We start from the raw sequence: 21126 nt of genomic DNA, 5'->3' as shown, positions 1-21126 counted from the left end.
AAATGATGACGGAGCGTTTCCATTTTACTGCTGCAGCGTTAGCATCACTACACTGGTTCAGATGGTTGGAGGCTAAATCATCACACTGGTTGCTACTCACAAACACTAAATTACCCAGTAATGCAACGGGGTGAAACGTTAACTCTGAACTTAATCAAATCTGTGCAAACTGGAGTTTCTGTGAGTGACGTTTCTATGGTGACAACTGACGAGACTCACTGACAGCTGACAGATGGATCAGAGAGTGGAGGTGATAAAGGTCAGTCAGGTCGGTGAGATCTAGAGCCGATAGATAAGTTCACACGGCTGCTCTCAAAGAGGAACGCTGACAGTGAGAACAGAGCTTTGAATCAAGACAGACTCTTTTCTTCCAACTGGCAGTTGAACACCTGAATGCCTCATATGTTCTGAGACTCTTAAGAAGCACATTTTCAAAGCTGTGTTTTGTATTTTACTGTTATTATCAGAGTACTTGTTCTTCATAATTCCTCCAGTTCAATATGAAAACTATAAACATTGTTGAAATGTTATTGAATTACAGCCTTTTTTCTTTGCTAGATGGTTTAAAATCAATACCAGATCTTTGTTGGCACACCAGGTCTGAAGACAGACCACATAGACTGTTTCAACTGTTGTTTCTTCTCTTTTCTAACGCTTCAATTTCTCTCTCAATCATTTCAGCTCGTCTCTTGTCTTTCTTTTAACGTCCTCCTCTGTCCATCTCTGTCCATCACTCAGCCACGCTTATCCCACCCAGTACAACATCAACACAGCAAAAGACAAATATCACCTTTTCTCATTTTAAAAAGTGGACAAATGGACATAAGTCTATGTAAAGTCCCCAGAAGTGACAGTAGTGTGTGTGTCTTCAGTCTGTCAGGTTGTCTGATCACAGAGGACGGCTGTTCTTCTCTGGCCTCAGCTCTGGACTCCAACCCCTCCTATCTGAGACAGCTGGACCTGAGCTACAATCATCCAGGAGACTCAGGAGTCAAGCTGCTGTCTGCTGGACTGGAGGGTCCACACTGGAGACTGGACACTCAGGTGAGGACAGATGGACAGACTTCAGACTGGACACTCTCATGTGAGGACAGATGGACAGACTTCAGACTGGACACTCTCAGGTGAGGACAGATGGACAGACTTCAGGCTGGACACTCTCAGGTGAGGACAGATGGACAGACATCAGACTGGACACTCTCAGGTGAGGACAGATGGACAGACATCAGACTGGACACTCTCAGGTGAGGACAGATGGACAGACATCAGACTGGACACTCAGGTGAGGACAGACTTCAGACTGGACACTCAGGTGAGGACAGATCGACAGACATCAGACTGGACACTCTCAGGTGAGGACAGATGGACAGACATCAGACTGGACACTCTCAGGTGAGGACAGATGGACAGACATCAGACTGGACACTCAGGTGAGGACAGATGGACAGACATCAGACTGGAGACTCAGGTGAGGACAGATGGACAGACATCAGACTGGAGACTCAGGTGAGGACAGATGGACAGACATCAGACTGGACACTCAGGTGAGGACAGATGGACAGACATCAGACTGGACACTCAGGTGAGGACAGATTCACTGACGTTAGACGGTAAAAGTCGGGGGGATTTCAAAAAGTGGGCGGTATATTGTGACTCCTCCATAAATGATTGCACATACACTTGCATATTTATGCACATTTGTCTCTGAATGACAAGGATTTAGAATTAAAAAACGTTAAAAGAGTTCTATCTATAACCGGGCGTGGAGAGTTTGTGTGCTGTCATGTGACTGCCTGGCTGCGTTTGATTGGTGAAACGGAGTCACGTGAGAGTCTTGAAAGAAGACTCAGACAGAAATAAACAGATGGCACAGTGTGACGTTAACCTCACCATGGAGCCTAATACACCACCCAGCTGCAACAATAACCTGATGAACAAACATGTTCAACATCATTTAACTTCATTATGATAATAATGTCAGTTAGAACCTGAGGGGATGAACAGTTGTTTGTAATTGTTTCATCACTAATTTCTGATTCCTCTTCAGACTCTGTGTCTGTAACCTCTCAGAGAGAAGCTGTGAAGGTCTGTCCTCAGTTCTCAGCTCCCAGTCCTCCAGTCTAAGAGACCTGGACCTGAGTAACAACGACCTGCAGGATTCAGGAGTGAAGCTGCTGTCTGCTGGCCTGGAGAGTCCACACTGTCGACTGGAAACTCTCAGGTCAGATTCAACTACTTTGAGAAGTTTACCTATGAAGCTTTCAATGATGTGTTTACATGCACCAAATATTCAGTTATTTATATTCATGTATTCCTAAAAAGACACGTTTGCTACTAATCTGTTAACACGGCTGATGAAATACTGTTTCTGCTGCTAACGACTTGCCAGCAAAAGAACAAAACAAAACTTTTATCAAAACCAAACCTCTTGTTTATCTTTTCCCTGCCGTTCCATGTTTTAATAGTTTTATAAATCCACCTGGCATTTATAAATGCTGTTGCAAACGTCAGTCTACGTTTGTGAACGTCACTCCATGAACATGTGAGCCTGAACTACAACACCAGACTGTCTCTGCTGTCAAGGTGGAGCCAGTTTGAACCACTTTCTATACAGTTGAGTTTATTGAGTTTTATATGAAATGAACTAATATTCTTGTCACGGTGGCTGAAGCAGCAGGGAGGACCCACATGCAGACTCAAAGCTATGCAGATGCAATGAAGACATATTACTCATGAAAACACCCCCTAGTGGCCAGCAGAGAGAATGCAGCTTTAAGGACCTTCAGGCTTGACTTCACTTTTCTGAACCAGAGGTTGATGCCTGATTGGAATATCAACTCTGACAACTGAACATGAACCAACCAGACATTTTGATGCTGCTGACAGTTTTAATTCAAAGTTTAAAGCTTCTAACTCGTCTGCACGTCGGAGACAAAACACCATTTTAACACCAACATGTGCACACACATTTATGATGACAATGACTGTAAAAGGCTCTATAGCAAGAGTCACTAAGAGGTGGAGCTTGGCCCAGATCCAGACCCAGAAGTTCACACGGCTGCTCTCAAAGAGGAACGCTGACAGTGAGAACAGAGCTTTAAATCAAGACAGACTCTTTTCTTCCAACTGGCAGTTGAACACCTGAATGCCTCATATGTTCTGAGACTCTTAAGAAGCACATTTTCAAAGCTGTGTTTTGTATTTTACTGTTATTATCAGAGTACTTGTTCTTCATAATTCCTCCAGTTCAATATGAAAACTATAAACATTGTTGAAATGTTATTGAATTCCAGCCTTTTTTCTTTGCTAGATGGTTTAAAATCAATACCAGATCTTTGTTGGCACACCAGGTCTGAAGACAGACCACATAGACTGTTTCAACTGTTGTTTCTTCTCTTTTCTAACGCTTCAATTTCTCTCTCAATCATTTCAGCTTGTCTCTTGTCTTTCTTTTAACGTCCTCCTCTGTCCGTCTCTGTCCATCACTCAGCCACGCTTATCCCACCCAGTACAACATCAACACAACAAAAGACAAATATCACTTTTTCTCATTTTAAAAAGTGGACAAATGGACATAAGTCTATGTAAAGTCCCCAGAAGTGACAGAAGTGTGTGTGTCTTCAGTCTGTCAGGTTGTCTGATCACAGAGGACGGCTGTTCTTCTCTGGCCTCAGCTCTGGACTCCAACCCCTCCTATCTGAGACAGCTGGACCTGAGCTACAATCATCCAGGAGACTCAGGAGTCAAGCTGCTATCTGCTGGACTGGAGGGTCCACACTGGAGACTGGACACTCTCAGGTGAGGACAGATGGACAGACATCAGACTGGACACTCTCAGGTGAGGACAGATGGACAGACTTCAGACTGAACACTCTCAGGTGAGGACAGATGGACAGACATCAGACTGGAGACTCAGGTGAGGACAGATGGACAGACATCAGACTGGACACTCTCAGGTGAGGACAGATGGAAAGACATCAGACTGGACTCTCAGGTGAGGACAGATGGACGGACATCAGACTGGACACTCAGGTGAGGACAGATGGACGGACATAAGACTGGACACTCTCAGGTGAGGACAGATGGACAGACATCAGAATGGACACTCAGGTGAGGACAGATGGACAGACATCAGACTGGATACTCTCTGGTGAGGACAGATGGACAGACATCAGACTGGACTCTCAGGTGAGGACAGATGGACAGACATCAGACTGGACTCTCAGGTGAGGACAGATGGACAGACCTCAGACTGGACACTCTCAGGTGAGGACAGATGGACAGACATCAGACTGGACTCTCAGGTGAGGACAGATGGACGGACATCAGACTGGACACTCTCAGGTGAGGACAGATGGACAGACATCAGACTGGACACTCAGGTGAGGACAGATGGACAGACATCAGACTGGACACTCTCTTGTGAGGACAGATGGACAGACATCAGACTGGACACTCTCTGGTGAGGACAGATGGACAGACTTCAGACTGGACACTCAGGTGAGGACAGATGGACAACAGCTCCAGACTGTGTCTCCGTCTCTGACTGAGGAACTGGGGTTCATGTTTAATGGTGGACCTGATTGAGGTCTTTGAATGTCTTCCTGCAGGGTGGACCATGGGGGACAGCAGAGACTGAGACCTGGTGTGAGGAAGTGTGAGTATGTCTTCAGTAACTCAGCTGCTCCAGATTTGAACGTGTTCATGACTGAAATCCGATGATCACGTTTCTATCAGGATGTAGCGTTTGTTTCTTCGTGGCTGTAAAGATGTCGTGTTGTGTTCACACCAAACGCCACATTTTCACACTCAATTACACACAAAGTCAACGCAGAGACACAAACGGACGCCAATTCCTGCCGGACGGCAACGGAGACAAACACGCAACATTCACGTAGTCGGGTTTATGTTTAAATATTTCAACTGAAGAGATAAATTCCTCTGTGTCTCTAAAGCGTCTCAGTGATGAGATCGTCCTCCTGTCGTCCTGACATCCCTGAATCCTAAATGGAGGAACCAGATGTTGTCTCCTGGGTCTGTGGTCCCCTAGAGGTCTAGATAGCTCACATTAGTCCAGAGACCAGACCAGACTATGTGGAGAAACCAGAGACTGTCTGTGGTCCCCCAGAGGTCTAGATAGTAGCTCACATTAGTCCAGAGACCAGACCAGACTATGTGGAGGAACCAGAGACTGTCTGTGGTCCCCCAGAGGTCTAGATAGTAGCTCACATTATTCCAGAGACCAGACCACAGGTTGGTCTGGTGTCCATCTTTAGTAATTTAAGGCCAAACTGTGATATTTTTAGGACCAACGATGTAATTTTGTTGTGTTTTTGTTTAGTCTGTTGATCGTCAGTGATCCAGAACAGACAGGTTGCGTTCTCACTAATCCAACTTTCCTAACGGCTCTACATATATTACACTAATTATACACATATATAGAAACCTGTTCTCCAGGCAGGACCACACGGCCTCCCACAAAGAACACCCCCACTCCACATGGCTGACTGGTCGACACCCACACACACACACACACACACACACACACACACACAGACACACACACACACTTGTATAGTATTTAGTTAGATAGGCCACTTGGACTTAGTGTATGTTTCTTTGTTTATTGTTAATAAACCCCTTATGAACATACTGCTGTGTTTATTAATGTTGTATAAGAATGAATGATATCAACCTCTTCTCTGTGAAGAATTCACAAATCCTTCAACTGTTTGTACTCATATTCTAATAGTTATTAATCATTGGCATTTCAGTACAAACTCCTTTATATTGAGACTGAGTATTGATATTAATAATTATCTATTAATAACTGAATCTGCTCCTGCTAGTTCCCCAACACTGTGTTTTTCTCTGCGATCCAACAAAACACACACCACTACACACCCGTGTCCTATTTATCAATGAAATGGGTGACGTGACCCATCACCATCAAGTTACCGCCCCCTTGTGATGTCATATACTAATACCCAAAGTATATTTATTAAGCTTTCAAAACACACACCAAAAAACACCCAATTGTCTCCAACAATAACCTTTAGCTGCATTGTGTTTGTTCTCTCCATCAGATGTCTGTGAACTGGAACTGGACACAAACACAGTCAGCAGAAAACTCAAACTGGACGACACCAACAGGGAGGTGACACATGTGTCAGACGACCAGTCATATCCAGATCATCCAGACAGATTTGTCTCATGGCCTCAGCTGCTGTGTAGAGATGGTCTGACTGGTCGCTGTTACTGGGAGGTCCAGTGGAGAGGAAGGGTTTATATATCAGTGAGTTACAGAGGAATCAAGAGGAGAGGAAAATACTCTGGGTTTGGATGGAATGATCAGTCCTGGTGTCTGAGTAGTTTTGATGGTCGTTACTATGTCTGGCACAAAAGAAAACAAACACTCATCTCCTCCTCCTCCTCCTCCTCCTCCTCCTCTGGTGTGGTAGCAGTGTACTTGGACTGTCCTGCTGGCACTTTGACCTTCTACAGCGTCTCCTCTGACAAACTGATCCACCTCCACACCTTCAACACCACGTTCACTGAACCTCTTTATCCTGGGTTTAGAGTCTGGGATGGATCAGTGTCTCTGCGTCTCTGAAACTGTTCACAACAAACACAAAGCGGTGCGATTACATTCAGAGTCAATGCAAAGATGTGAATGAAAACATTGCAGTTTGTAATCAGCAGTGTTGTATAGTAACGAAGTAAAAATACTTCGTTACTTTACTTAAGTAGTATTTTTTTATATTTGTACTTTACTTTACTACTTCTATTTCTGACGACTTTTACTTTTACTTCACTACATTTTCCGAAAAAAATCAGTACTTTTACTCCATTACATTTACCTGAGCATCCTCGTTACTCGTTACAAAATAAGAAGGAACGTGACAGCCAATGGACAATCTTTGTTTTGTTGTAGTGGGACTAGTAGCCAATGATGTTGGGAGATACAGACCGCAAGACGTTATCATTGGTTTACCCCGTTGTGCGGCGGATGAAATCAGCGGCCAAATTTCAAATTAATGGTCGCATTGTCATGCTAGTAGTAGTCTCAGACAAGTCGGGTCTCTAATGTTAGCCTACTTGAAGAGAAGGAGGAAGACAGAGAAGCAAAATGTCAGAGATGGAGGAGGTGACTGAATCGGTGACTGAACCTGCTGCTGAAACAACCAGCATAGTGTAACTGTCAATCAGGCCCGGAGTGGCTAATCGGGAGGACCGGGACAATTCCCGGTGGGCCGGTCGGACTTTTGGGCCGCGAGGGCCGGTGTTCAATTATTATTTTTATTTATTTTTGTGCCGGTGTTCAGTCATGGCACTGAGTGGAGTGGGTATCACGTGTATGCGTCGCGGGGATTCCCGCAGGTAAATAGACACAAGAACCCAGCCGAACTCTCGGCCCTGATGCCCCCAGACCATGGTGAAAAGCCCGCGGTCCTCACTAAAACACAGGCCCGCCCAGGTCCACAAGAGTCCACACAGGCGGACTCTCCGTCGAACGCGAAACGCCAAGACGCGCCGCACGCAAACCAGCCGGGAAACAGACAGCTGAACACGGCCGAACTATGGGCACTTGTGCCCCCAAGGCTGTGTGAAAAGCCAGTGCAGCTCACTTAAGCACCGGCCGGTCCAGGTCCGCGCCACGCCACAATTACGCACAGCGAAGCTGGACTTCTGCTCCGTCCGTACACACGTAAAACACTCGGGTGCGTTGCGGGGATTCCCGCAGGTAAATAGACACAAGAACCTAGCCGAACTGTCGGGACTATCACCCTCAGAGCTGGCTGAAAAGCCCGCGGACATCGGTCAAACACCGGCCCGCCCAGGTCCACAAGAGTCCACACAGGCGGACTCTCCGCGAAACGCCAAGACGCGCCGCACGCAAACCAGCCGGGAAACAGACAGCTGAACACGGCCGAACTATGGGCACTTGTGCCCACAAGGCTGTGTGAAAATACACGGAATTACAAGGCTTTAGAGAACAGTGCGCTATTGTATGCTTAACATGTAAAGTTATAATTACATTATTTTAATATAATAGGTCGTGATCTAAAGTGGGCCGGTCTGAGGTATGAAACTCCAGGGCTGAAAATGAGTCCCGCTCCGGCCCTGCTGTCAATAGACTTTAATGGTGAAGCAAAGAGTGTGTTGTTCCACGCAGTGAAACTATACAGTCGAGGATTACGTTTTTGTTTGTTTGTTTTTGTTTTTTACTGCCCCTCGGCCCCTGAGCGTCTCCGTGGTCTGACGTGAGTGGGCTTGGCCTCTGCTAGCCAAAAACTGAACTCCTGAGTTATTGAATGATCTGTCTGTCTTTTTCTGGTGTTATTGGAGACCGTACCTGTGTTTGGAGAGTCCGAGTTTTGATATAGCAAACCAGCTGATGATGACAGTCAGACTAATTTACATAGTGGTAGTGTTATTAATAAGTTAGCTTTTAAATCATGCAGCTGAAATCGCTGTTTAGTATTACCTGTGGCCACGAAGGAGTGTGTGAGTGGGCAAATTTCTGATTGCGTTTTATTAACAGTACTTTTTACTTTTGATACTTAAGTACAGTAAATACAAGCTACTTTTTTACTTTTACTCAAGTAATATTCTAGCAGGCAACTTTCACTTTTACTTGATTAATTTTCCAGTAAGGTACTTTTACTTTTACTCAAGTATGGCTTTTGGGTACTTTATACAACACTGGTAATCAGTCAGGTTCATTCCTCCTTGTACTTGTTGTAAATGTATTAATGCTTGTGTAAATGTACTTAAATGAATGGAGTATATCGGGATGGCTTTGTCTTTGACTGAACCTTGTCGTGTTGAGGAACATGCATTAGTGACTGGAGAAACTAGTTGCTGTCCAGTGAAAACCATCAACATGAAACACAGAGCACACACAGATTAGAATAAACAACATAATGTATTTAACATATTACAAATAAAAAAACATGTTAAACTGTTTCTTCATTGTTGGAGAAAATGCTCCTGCTAAATCCACTAAGGAATTATAAACTATGATGATGCTGCAGCTGTGATTTTCCACTCATCAACGCTTTATAACGCTTGCTCTTGGGTGATGTTGAGAGATACACAGACCAGCTGACGAAGACGGCTGCATGATGCATGTGAACGTGTATAAATGTTGACTTTGCTGCAGTGAACTTCCGTTGAATTGAATCCGGCGTCACCAACAGGCTTGGAAGAAGAGAAGCGTCCGCTGGCTGCATCTCGGCTCTGGGCAACTCCGACACTGCGGACGCAAATAAAGGTCGGAGGCGTTTTGCCACTATTTTATCGTCAGCTTCACCTCGGCCTAGACGCAGTGAGTAACGCATAATATTCTCCAAAAGGAAATTGATTAAGATCAAGATGAGAGAATGTGTGGATTCAAATCAAACGACTGAAATAAGAAAAAGACAAAAGCTCTGTGTAATAAGGAAGTTACATGAGAACATGTTCAAATAAAATAATAATACAAAGAATGTGAGTTAAAAGTAGATGCTGAGGGTAAAGTTAGGGCCGTTGATGAGACTCAGACCAGAGTGTCCCAAAACCAAGACTGCAAACTGTCCATAAATGCAACTTGTGGTCCTTCATGAATGCAACTCCTTCACTTATAATACACATTTATCAACACAATTCCAATTACTATATGTCTGCATGAAAGTGATTGTTAAATATGCATATGGTTTGTTTTCATGAACGGCCGAGGTGTGTAGCACTTTAACTCCTTTTGTATAGGAAGGTCTGTTGTATCCTAAAGGAGATCTGAAAGGATCATTGGAGATCCTTTCCTTTGGTAAAGGAAGGTCTGTTGTATCCTAAAGGAGATCTGAAAGGATCATTGGAGCTCCTTTCCTTTGGTGAAGGAAGGTCTGTTGTATCCTAAAGGAGATCTGAAAGGATCATTGGAGATCCTTTCCTTTGGTAAAGGAAGGTCTGTTGTATCCTAAAGGAGCTCTGAAAGGATCATTGGAGCTCCTTTCCTTTGGTGAAGGAAGGTCTGTTGTATCCTAAAGGAGATCTGAAAGGATCATTGGAGATCCTTTCCTTTGGTAAAGGAAGGTCTGTTGTATCCTAAAGGAGATCTGAAAGGATCATTGGAGCTCCTTTCCTTTGGTGAAGGAAGGTCTGTTGTATCGTAAAGGAGATCTGAAAGGATCATTGGAGATCCTTTCCTTTGGTAAAAGAAGGTCTGTTGTATCCTAAAGGAGCTCTGAAAGGATCATTGGAGCTCCTTTCCTTTGGTGAAGGAAGGTCTGTTGTATCCTAAAGGAGATCTGAAAGGATCATTGGAGCTCCTTTCCTTTGGTAAAGGAAGGTCCGTTGTATCCTAAAGGAGATCTGAAAGGATCATTGGAGCTCCTTTCCTTTGCATTTAGAGAATCTGAACGGCTCTTATCATGGCGGCCACTTGTTTACTTCCGGGTCACGTCTTCAGTTAGGAACCTTCCTCAGAGAAAAAGGCCAAATCCCAACGTCACCCCTCACAGACTCACGGACTTTGATGTGCGTTCCCGTTGAGTCCCTGACGGTCACATCGTGAAGTGCACGAGGACTGGCTCGTGGACATTTTGAGCCCTTTATGCCCACTTACGTAAATCAGCATCGATGCTGACTTTGCCTGAGGGAATTACCCACAGTTCATAGCGTTGCAACGTGAAACACGGGGTTACCAGGGAAAGTCGGAGGACTTAAAAAAAAAAGGTAAACAAAGAGGACACCACATGTGTGGAATATTACATTTAAGCAGAAACTTTAACATTAAAGATGTAAAATGGAACATAAAACACTTGAAATCATAGGCCTGTCATCATAGCCTACACACCTGGTTTAATCATCAACCAGTTATTTTAATTTAGCTTATTGAAGTAAACACATTATTTGAATTACGACTGGTCTGGGATGATAAGAGTCTGGAAGACGTTCAGATCAGGCTGTAAAACATGAAATAAAACCCAACACTTTTAGATAATATATTTTGTGTCATCAAAGTAAAGTGACAATCCGAGTGCTGTCCCATTTGTATTTCTACCATTTCAAGTCCTCACAGCCTCTCACACTCAACCGTTTACCAGGTGACGTCAGGTAAGTCCCTGAGGGTTCAGGACTTAGACCTTAGGGGGACATTGGGATTTGGCCAAAGACTCCCACAATGTGTTAACGTGGTTGTGTTTTTGTTAATGTGGTTGTGTTTTTGTCACGGATGTACTATGATTGAAGGAGGTATGGACCCAAATGCAGTTAAAATGCTTATTTAAATGATAAGTCCAAAAACTCAGGGAGGCCACAGGGGCAAAAACACTATCAAAAAAACAAAGATCCAATCCAAAGCGGACAAAACTCAAACAATAATCCAGACAAAGACCAGGACACAGGCAGGACAGATCAGGTGGTGGACACACATCCGGGATAAAACAGACGACCAAGCCAAGATTGAAAGGAAACACAGACTAAATACATAAGGGTGGATTAGGTTCAACGACAGACAGGTGTGGAAACACAAGGGCAGGCTATGGTGATTGGGGAGAACGAGAGGCAAGGCTGACGAGACAATGAGACACAGCTGGGAGACAGAAAAGGAGGGAAACCAAGACAGGAAGCAAAGCACATGACAACACAAGACAGAAGGACTACAAAATAAAACAGGAAACCAAAACAACAAAACCCAGTCATCAGTAAGCTGTCAGCCTGCAGCCAGACATGCTAACATGCATGAACACACTCCACTCCCTGGAAATGAACACACTGGAATGTAAACGTATCACTTTTATCAGGCATGTTTTAAAGTAGTTGGACTGACTCTGATCAGCATCAACTGTAGGAGGAGTGTTTTAGAAACACATCTTTAGTCAAATAATATACGTAAATCCACACATGCATTAGTTAATGAGAAGAAAACCTGCCATCCTCATCCTCTTCAGGCACACAGCACAGTTCCTCCCATGTTTCCCAGAGACAAACCTAGATATAGACAGTGATGGGAATAACGGCATTATAAGTAGCGGCGTTAGTAACGCCGTTACTTTTTTCAGTAACGAGTAATCTCATTGCAGCTGGGATCGGCTCCAGCCCCCCCCCCCCCCCCCCCCCCCCCCCGTGACCCTAAATACAGGATAAGCGGTAGACAATGGATGGATGGATGGAGTAATCTCATTGATAACTCATCTCATTATTATAACGCCGTTATCGTTACTGCCAAAAAATGTGTCACGTTACTTCATTGAAGGCAGAAAAAAACTAATGTTAGCTATAGTACACAGAGACATGTCAAGCACTAGGACCAGGCGGAAAACGGCCGCTCAAGCTGAAGCCTGTGTGATTGGCCGTCCCCGCCGTCACGCCTTCTTGCTTGCACACCGGTCTGCTAGTCTGCGGTCAGGAGTCCTACAGGAGTCCGCTACTGGAAGTTGGGAGTTTGTTCTGCCTGGTTGACGTCAGCTAGAAGGATGTTAATATCAGAGGTTTCATTTACATTTACGTTTGAATCGGTATCCGTGTGCGTATGTGCGCACGTGCGTATTTGTGTTTGGTAATTAGATGCAGCCAGGATGTCTAAAAAAAGAAAAGTGGACATAAGAGACTTCTTTAGAAGTCAAAGTGTAAGTTACTCAAAGAAATGCGTTACACCCATCCTGCAACACCTTCACTGGCTCCCAATAAAGCAGCATATCCACTTCAAGATCCTCCTCATCATTTACAAAGCTCTCAATAATCTGATCAATAAAATGTATTATTATTATTGTTGTTATTATTACTATTGGATTAGAATTGGGTGAAAATGTTTTGCTACATGCTTTTCCAAAAGATATATTGTGTTATTTTTATCAATCTACTATAAGCATAGTAATTATAAGATCTCCACTAAAATGGTTTAGATTTGTGCACTGTGGATTTCTGTTTGTAATGTATTGAGGATCCATTTCATTATAATACTCAGATTTATCATAAATAATTGAACACGCACATGTATTTTAAGTTCCGTCAAAGAGGGATGGAGATGGGGTCATCGGCCATCTTGATTTTGCTGCCACTTTAGTGAACCTTCACCTCCTGTCTGACTGATGGAAGCTGCAGTTAAACACATACAAACTACATTTGAACAATAACATTCTGCATCAATCACAAATCACAGTGATGTGATGAGCATCTATTCTAGAAGTGAAATCTGTGAAGGTGTCCAGTCTCTCTCTTGATCTCCACACAAACCAACAACCAGAGACAACAACTCTATCATCAGCAAATCAAGATGGCCAATCAACGCCACTCTTCTTTCCTGTTTCCTGCCTCAGGGTTCAATGATTTACGTCTGGAGGGAACGTTTTGCGACGCAGTCATCACTGTTGAAGACGTGGAATTTAAAATCCACAAGATCTTCCTCTGTCGATGCAGCCTCTACTTCCAGTGAGTACATTATCTGATATTAGGGGGGAAACTTGTGAATTTATATCCTTCAAATGAGCAGAAAGTATCAGCAAATTGATTGATTAGTGATGTGAAGTCTGAGAGAACAGCCACAACACGTAACAAGCTCATAGAGCATTTGTGATTTAAACAAAAACAAGAGGACATTAAACACCTGATAGACGGCTACGAGAATATTTGTAACATATTTGAAAGGATCATTCAGAATTCAACCAGTGGTGTAGTTTCCCTGTCTGTCTATAGTTTTTATAATTATAATGACTTGACTGGATATCATCTCAAATGAGGTTTCTTGTTTCCATTCATCTCATATTGACTTCCAACATGTGAAGTTTGTACATCGATTGTAGACTCAGCTCAAGTTGGATTTATGATGTTTGCCAAACGTGTTATTGTTTTGTTGTTTTTTAAAAATGTGAAGTAGAATTTGAGCTGCTGGTCTCTCAGTTCCATACTACTGTACTTTAAAGCAGATTTTAGAATGTAGTGCATTCAGAAAAGTTACACATCTGTTACAAAATGCATATAATTCACTATTTACATTCCAGATGTCATTTATTTAATAGACTTCATGTGTGTCATTCAGCGTGTTGGGTTTGTCAGTGTTGTGGTTTAAAGTAAACTGGGAGGAGCCTTGATATCAGTCATATTACACTCTGCTGCTGTTTTGAAAAGCGCCCCACTATATTTCTTATCCTAGTTATTAGTGTGAAGCAAAGAAGGAACAGCTGACGTCAGTTTCTCATCCTCTTCTTTGTGTTTTCATCCTGACCCACAGAGCTCTCTTCCAACGCTGGTCTTCTTCAGACAAGAAGGTCTTCAACATCCCCGGCCTGACTCCTGACATGATGCAGCTCCTCATCGACTTTGCATACACCGGCTCCGTTTCAGTGACAGAGGACAACGTTCAGGAGCTGCTTCTAGCAGCCATCCATCCATCCATCCATTTTCTTCCGCTTATCCAGTACCGGGTCGCGGGGGCAGCTACCTGAGCAGGGACGCCCAGACTTCCCTCTCCCCGGACACTTCCCCTAGCTCCTCCGGGAGGACCCCAAGGCGTTCCCAGGCCAGCCGGGTGACATAGTCACTCCAGCGTGTCCTGGGTCTTCCTCGGGGTCTCCTCCCGGTGGGGCATGCCTGGAACACCTCCCGAGGGAGGCGTCCAGGGGGCATCCGATGCAGATGCCCGAGCCACCTCAACTGGCTCCTCTCGATGTGGAGGAGCAGCGGCTCTACTCCGAGCTCCCCCCGTGTGACGGAGCTCCTCACCCTATCTCTAAGGGAGCGCCCCGCCACCCTGCGGAGGAAGCTCATTTCGGCCGCTTGTATCCGGGATCTTATTCTTTCGGTCATGACCCAAAGTTCATGACCATAGGTGAGGGTAGGAACGTAGATTGACCGGTAAACCGAGAGCTTCGCCTTTCGGCATAGCTCTCTCTTTACCACGACGGACCGATACAGCGACCGCATTACTGCAGCCGCTGCACCGATCCGCCTGTCAATCTCGCGTTCCATCCTTCCCTCACTCGTGAACAAGACCCCAAGATACTTAAACTCCTCCACTTGAGGCAGGAACTCCCCCCCGACCTGGAGGGAGCAAGCCACCTTTTTCCGGTCGAGAACCATGGCCTCAGATTTGGAGGTGCTAATCCTCATCCCGGCTGCTTCACACTCGGCTGCAAACCGCCCCAGGACATGCTGGAGGTCCTGGCTCGAAGGAGCCAACAAGACCACATCGTCCGCAAAAAGCAGGGATGAAATCCAGTGGCTCCCGAACCAGATCCCCTCCGGCCCACGGCTGCGCCTAGAAATCCTGTCCATAAAAATAATGAACAGGACCGGTGACAAAGGGCAGCCCTGCCGGAGTCCAACATGCACCTGGAACAGGTCTGACTTACTGCCGGCAATGCGAACCAAGCTCCTGCTCCGGTCATACAGGGACCGAACAGCCCTTAGCAGAGGGCCCCCGACCCCGTACTCCCGAAGTACCTCCCACAGAATGCCACGAGGGACACGGTCGAATGCCTTCTCCAAGTCCACAAAACACATGTGGACTGGTTGGGCAAACTCCCATGAACCCTCAAGCACCCTGCGGAGGGTATAGAGCTGGTCCAGTGTTCCACGGCCAGGACGAAAACCGCATTGTTCCTCCTGAATCCGAGGTTCGACTATCGGCCTAATTCTCCTCTCCAGCACCCTGGATCGGCTGCTTCTAGCAGCCGATCAGTTTAATGTGATGGGAGTTGTGAAAAAGTGCTGCGACTTCCTGGAGAGCCAGCTCTGCCCAGAGAACTGCATCGGCATCTTCCAGTTCACCGCCGTCTGCTTCTGCCCCGAACTGCACCGCCAGGCCTACAGCTTCAGGACTGTGTATGAGGCCGTCCTCCGCTGGATCGCCCACTCACTGGAGGAAAGGAGAGACCACATCGCTGTGCTCTTATCTAAGGTAGGATGACTTCCTGTCACATGATTTCTTCTCCGTGGTTTCATCCTGACTGAACAGTAGTCTGTAGGGCCACCTCTAGAGTGAGATCATTTGTCCTGCCCTGAAATGTTGCTTTCATGCTCCATATTGCTCTCACTGTCAACAAATACCATGAAGAGACCAAAACCGACACTAAACTAATCCTGCTGTCAAGTCTGTGGATCCAAAACAGAATACAGCTTATAATGATGACATTTTGAATAGATTTGGTTCAGTAGGATAAAAGGACCGGCCTAAAGTACTGCCGTCCATGAACTTCTATCCAAACATTCTGTCCTGTTTTCTCTGTAGGTGCGGCTGGCCTCCATGGGTACAGAGTACATGAGGATCAGTGTGATGTCTAAGAAGCTGGTGAATAACAACGCAGACTGCCAGCGCATGGTCAGGGAAGCCATAGAAGTCATGCAAAACCAGCCTGATGTCTACCGCCCGTCCTCGCCTTCCAAACGCCGTCCTGCTGGCCATCGGAGGCTGGAGTGGCGGCGATCCGACTGACAGCATCGAGGCCTACAACGTCCACACCAATGACTGGATCAGCTTGACCCAGCATCTGGAGCGTCCTCGTGCCTACCATGGCACCGCCTTCCTCAACGGGAGTGTCTACTGCGTTGGGGGCTTCGACATGTTGGAGTGTTTCAACAGCGTGTGCAGGTTCGACCTCAGCTCAAAAACCTGGCATGAGGTGTCGCCCATGTTTTTCCGCCGCTGCTATGTGAGCGTCACTACACTCAACGGGTGCATCTATGCCATGGGAGGGTACGACGGGCATCGACGACTCTCCACTGCAGAGCGCTATAACCCCGAGACAAACCAGTGGAGTCTCATTTCATCCATGCAGGAGGTTAGAAGTGACGCCAGCTCCACGACGCTCCACAACAAGGTGGGTCTCATAATTCTCACATTATCTCACAGTTGTGTAGTGATATTTCAGATGATTTATTACCAGTAGAAGCCAAGAAAAGTGTTAATTCTTAAATCATTTCATTGTTAAATCCTATTAAAGTCCTTTCCTGTTTTTACCAGGTTTACGTTTGCGGTGGTTTCAATGGGAACGAGTTCCTGCAGACGGCTGAGTGTTACAACCCAGAGACCGACCAGTGGACGACCATCGGCCTCATGACCTGCGCCCGCAGTGGGCTCGGCGTCATTACTTATGCAGACCGCCTCTATGCTGTAAGTCCAGGAAACACTGCTGACCCTCACATAGAGATTCAGAGAAACTGGTTCAATCTCCGTTTGACCTTTTCATTTCCTCTTCCTCCCAAAGGTCGGCGGCTTTGATGGCGCCAGCCGTCTCCGCAGCGCTGAGGTCTACGACCCTCGGAGCAACACCTGGAACCAAGTGTCCCACATGTTGACCCCTCGCAGCAACTGACGTTGTTCCTTCTTCGCTTCACACTAATAACTAGGATAAGAATATAGTGGGGCGCTTTTCAAAACAGCAGCAGAGTGTAATATGACTCATATCAAGGCTCCTCCCAGTTTACTTTAGCTTTAAACCACAACACTGACAAACCCAACACGCTGAATGACACACATGAAACCTATTGAATAAATGACATCTGGAATGGAAATAGTGAATTATATGCATTTTGTAACAGATGTGTAACTTTTCTGAATGAACTCCATTCTAAAATCTGCTTTAAAGTACAGTAGTATGGAACTGAGAGACCAGCAGCTCAAATTCTACTTCACATTTTTAAAAAACAACAAAACAATAACACATTTGGCAAAGATCATAAATCCAACTTGAGTTGAGTCTACAATCGATGTACAAACTTCACATGTTGGAAGTCAATATGAGATGAATGGAAACAAGAAACCTCATTTGAGATGATCAAGTCATTATATTTATAAAATTGGCAGGAAACAAATATCAATACTATTTACAGGGGATTCGAGTCTAAACACAAAGTACAAAATAAGGAGGCTAAGCTAGAAAAGGGTATCGAGGAGGAAACACAACAAGGCTGACTTAACAAAGTAACAAACACGCAAAAGGATCTAGAAACAAAGTAGCAACAGAACAAACCGTCAGCAGGAGTCGTGAACGAGATAACAAGGGAACAAGAACACTGGTTGATATGACGGGACATAACGAACTGGCACAGGACAAGGGGAGACGCTGACAACATATACACACGAGGTAATGGGAAACAGGTGAAACAATCAGGGAGAGGGCGGGACATCACAGACAGCGGAAACAGGGGCAGGAAGTAAAAATGCCTGAAACGAGAGGGAACACAGTTACTTCAAAATAAAAGACGAGACGACAATGAAGACAGTACAAAAAATGGTAACTTAACCGACAGACGCAGATCATGACAGATTGCAGCAAAATCTTCGTTCTAGTTGTACTGGACCGTAGTGCTGCGTTTGATACAGTAGACCACGGCATACTAGGCATTCTGGAAACATGGGTGGGGCTATCTGGCACAGTCCTAAACTGGTTTGAATCGTACTTGACAGAGACTACATTGTATCTATTGTTAACCATATATCTGAGTGAACAAAAATGACGTGGAGCTCCCAAGGGGTCAATCCTTGGGCCTTGTTCAATCACTACATGCTGCCAATAGATCAAATTATGCAGAAGCACAATATTACGCTGACGATACACAGACCTCTATAGCTTTATTAACTGATAATTATGACCCACTAGACTCAATTTTTACCTGCACTTAACACATTAATGACTGGATGTGTCACACCTTGAATCTCTAACTGGAGACTAAAGACCAAGTCAGAAATCTTGGTATAGTTCTACATTCTGACCTTGACTTCAACAAACACATCAAGAATGTTCAAATAACTGTCTACTATCACCTTAAAAATATTGCAAGAATTAAGTAATGATGTCCCAGCACGACCTTGAGAAACTTCTTCATGCATTTATTTGTAGTAGACTCGACCACTGTAATGGTATCTTTACAGGTCTCCTGAAAAAATCTATTCGACCACTGCAGTTAATCCAGAATGCTGGTATCAGGGTGTTATGAACCCGGCGGACCCCTCAGGTCTTCCACTGCTGGTTTGCTTTAAGGAATCTAGTTTTTACTGTGTTATTTATCTGTTAATATTTTCTTACCATTTTGACGTATTTCCACTGTTCTCACTCCTCCTTTTTTAATCTTGTGGACTTCTTGTCTGTATTTCTGTTACACTTTCATGGTAAATAGTTTTACCTTTACTGTATTCTTTTTTGTTCTGTGAAGGCCTTTGATTGCCCTTGTGTGTGATTGGTGCCATATATCATATCCAAAAGATTATGTTGCCATGGTGATGAATAGACTCTGATCCCTGGTTACTTCCTGGTGTCTTAGATCTGCTACACATCGTCCTGTCGTCTCTCCTACATGTGAACAGTTTGGTAAGTGACAGTTTTTGATATTTCAAACATACAAGAATGTGACAATGTTCAGTCTTTACTGCAGTAAATGTACTGAAGCTGTAAAATACAGCTTTCACCTGAATGCATCAGTAAGAATAATCTAAGCATATCATGTATTATAGTACAACACTGTGTACTTTTACTGTGGATACTTTAAGTACAATAAGCTTATTAAAAAGCAGAACTTTCGTATTTTTACTGTGAAATACAGTAAATAAAAATATACTACAGAATTACATGTCGCCTAATAAACTGTAAAGACAAAAAAAGATTGTAAAAAATAACTATTACCATACAAATTCAACATATGTGATTCAAATTCAGTTTTTAATGCAATAACAGAAGTTGAGGAATTCTAATTCAACTATAGATTATTAAAACTCGTTTCTATGTTGCATAATTCGGCCCAAAGTCCACCACCAACTTGACATAATAAACTGAGTAGCTAATCATGAGCGTTGATGTATGACCAATGAAGATAATAGTTGCATGGTAGTCCTCAATAAGGTCCTCGGCTCTCGTCCCCATGGTACTCGTAGTCCACCTCTCTTCATGTTGATTGGGTGACATGGATCTGTTAGTTCAAAGACAAAGTAAAAAATGTCTTCTTGTCAACAACGGTGAAAAAGACAGTAACTACCCACATTCGGAGTTCTACCTCCCTGGGTCAAAATGTGTCAAACCTGTATGTTATTATTAATAACTTGAGGGTTCATTACCTCAAAGTTTACATTTGGAAGTGCATTGATATGTATTTAAAAAAGAAACAGACAATTTTAAGATGTTCTAACACGCATTCACTAGGAGTATATGTATATTTAATGTGCGTCTCACCTGGATGAGTCTGGACAGGTGGGTCCTCCTCCTCCAGACAACAGCTCATCCCTTCTCATTGAACCATGTCTACAGCTCTGGAGTGTGACTGACCAATCGCTGCATGAATGTTGCCTCCAGATGTTCAGCGTTGCATCTCAGAAATTTCTCCTTTATCTGTCTTGCGACATGGGTTTTTGTGCTGCATGTTTTGGGGATGTCTTGAATGATGTTTTCTGATTGATGTTATATATGTTATTTTGTCATGTTGATAACTGCTGTGGATTTTTTGCAGATTTCCTTGGCCAGTGACTTTGTCATTTTAATCTTAGTTTTCATATTTCATATTCTGTTCTGTTTTTAGGGTGACTTCAACATCTGTCTAGGGACTACAGATGAAAAATAGCCTCTTGGCTAATTCTGGAGCATTTACAGCAATGTTATTAATGTGCACTGTCCCTGTTTTCAAATAAACTTATTATTGAGAAGGAGAAAAAATGGACAAATAAATCCTTTACCTCCGACATTTGCAATTAAATTAAAACATACACTAACATTGGTTTTGTGGCATAATATCGACCAACTGAATGTACAAACAGTTGTGCTGAATGCCAGGAAAAAAAATTCATGTCCATGTTTACAAATGACTAGATTACAATTCCATGACTATTTCACTAATTGCTGTGAGACTTTGTTGGAAGTTCATGTCGAACAAAAGGCCAAAGCAATAAACGTAACAATGTAACTTCCTGACCGGAGTTCGAGCTAATCCGATAACAAAAGAAACAAACAAAAACACATGGACATGGTCTAACTCCCTACGACAGAACGACAACGGTGTTTAACGACAACAGGGATTCATCCCTACGGCTTCATGTTGGACATTAACGTCTGAGCTATTTACAATGTGAATAAAATGTTAGCATTGAAGCTAAAGTTATCTATGAAGAAAAGCTCAAAGATTAACACAAGGACTAAATGCGTATTTGAGTCAGTTGAAATT

The 21126-nt window shown here is 44.1% G+C and overlaps 3 protein-coding genes across 3 annotated transcripts in view; all 3 read left to right on the top strand.

Annotated features, from left to right (window-relative positions):
* LOC311030186 (uncharacterized protein) overlaps nucleotides 1-21126 on the top strand; it is a 426559-nt gene that overhangs the window by 325351 nt on the left and 80082 nt on the right. Inside the window, exon 15 of the mRNA XM_084035816.1 lies at nucleotides 2048-2221. Coding sequence (XP_083891942.1) covers nucleotides 2048-2221 — 174 coding nt within the window. The remainder of the gene's footprint in view (nucleotides 1-2047; nucleotides 2222-21126) is intronic.
* LOC311030236 (stonustoxin subunit alpha-like) lies at nucleotides 6092-6689 on the top strand (the record flags this gene model as incomplete). Its single annotated transcript, XM_084035887.1, has 1 exon — nucleotides 6092-6689. A coding segment is annotated over one exon (522 nt), but the record flags the coding sequence as incomplete, so codon positions are not given.
* LOC311030228 (kelch-like protein 10) lies at nucleotides 13259-17294 on the top strand (the record flags this gene model as incomplete). Its single annotated transcript, XM_084035871.1, has 7 exons — nucleotides 13259-13413; nucleotides 14213-14339; nucleotides 15689-15880; nucleotides 16211-16270; nucleotides 16317-16799; nucleotides 16943-17092; nucleotides 17187-17294. The coding sequence occupies 7 exons, from the start codon at nucleotides 13259-13261 to the stop codon at nucleotides 17292-17294; spliced, it is 1275 nt and encodes a 424-aa protein (XP_083891997.1).

The sequence above is a fragment of the Eutrigla gurnardus genome, assembly GCF_963514095.1.
Source record: "Eutrigla gurnardus genome assembly, chromosome: 19".
NCBI lineage: Eukaryota > Metazoa > Chordata > Actinopteri > Perciformes > Triglidae > Eutrigla > Eutrigla gurnardus.
Note: the sequence above shows the minus strand (reverse complement) of the source record. Positions and strands in the feature narration are given on the sequence as shown.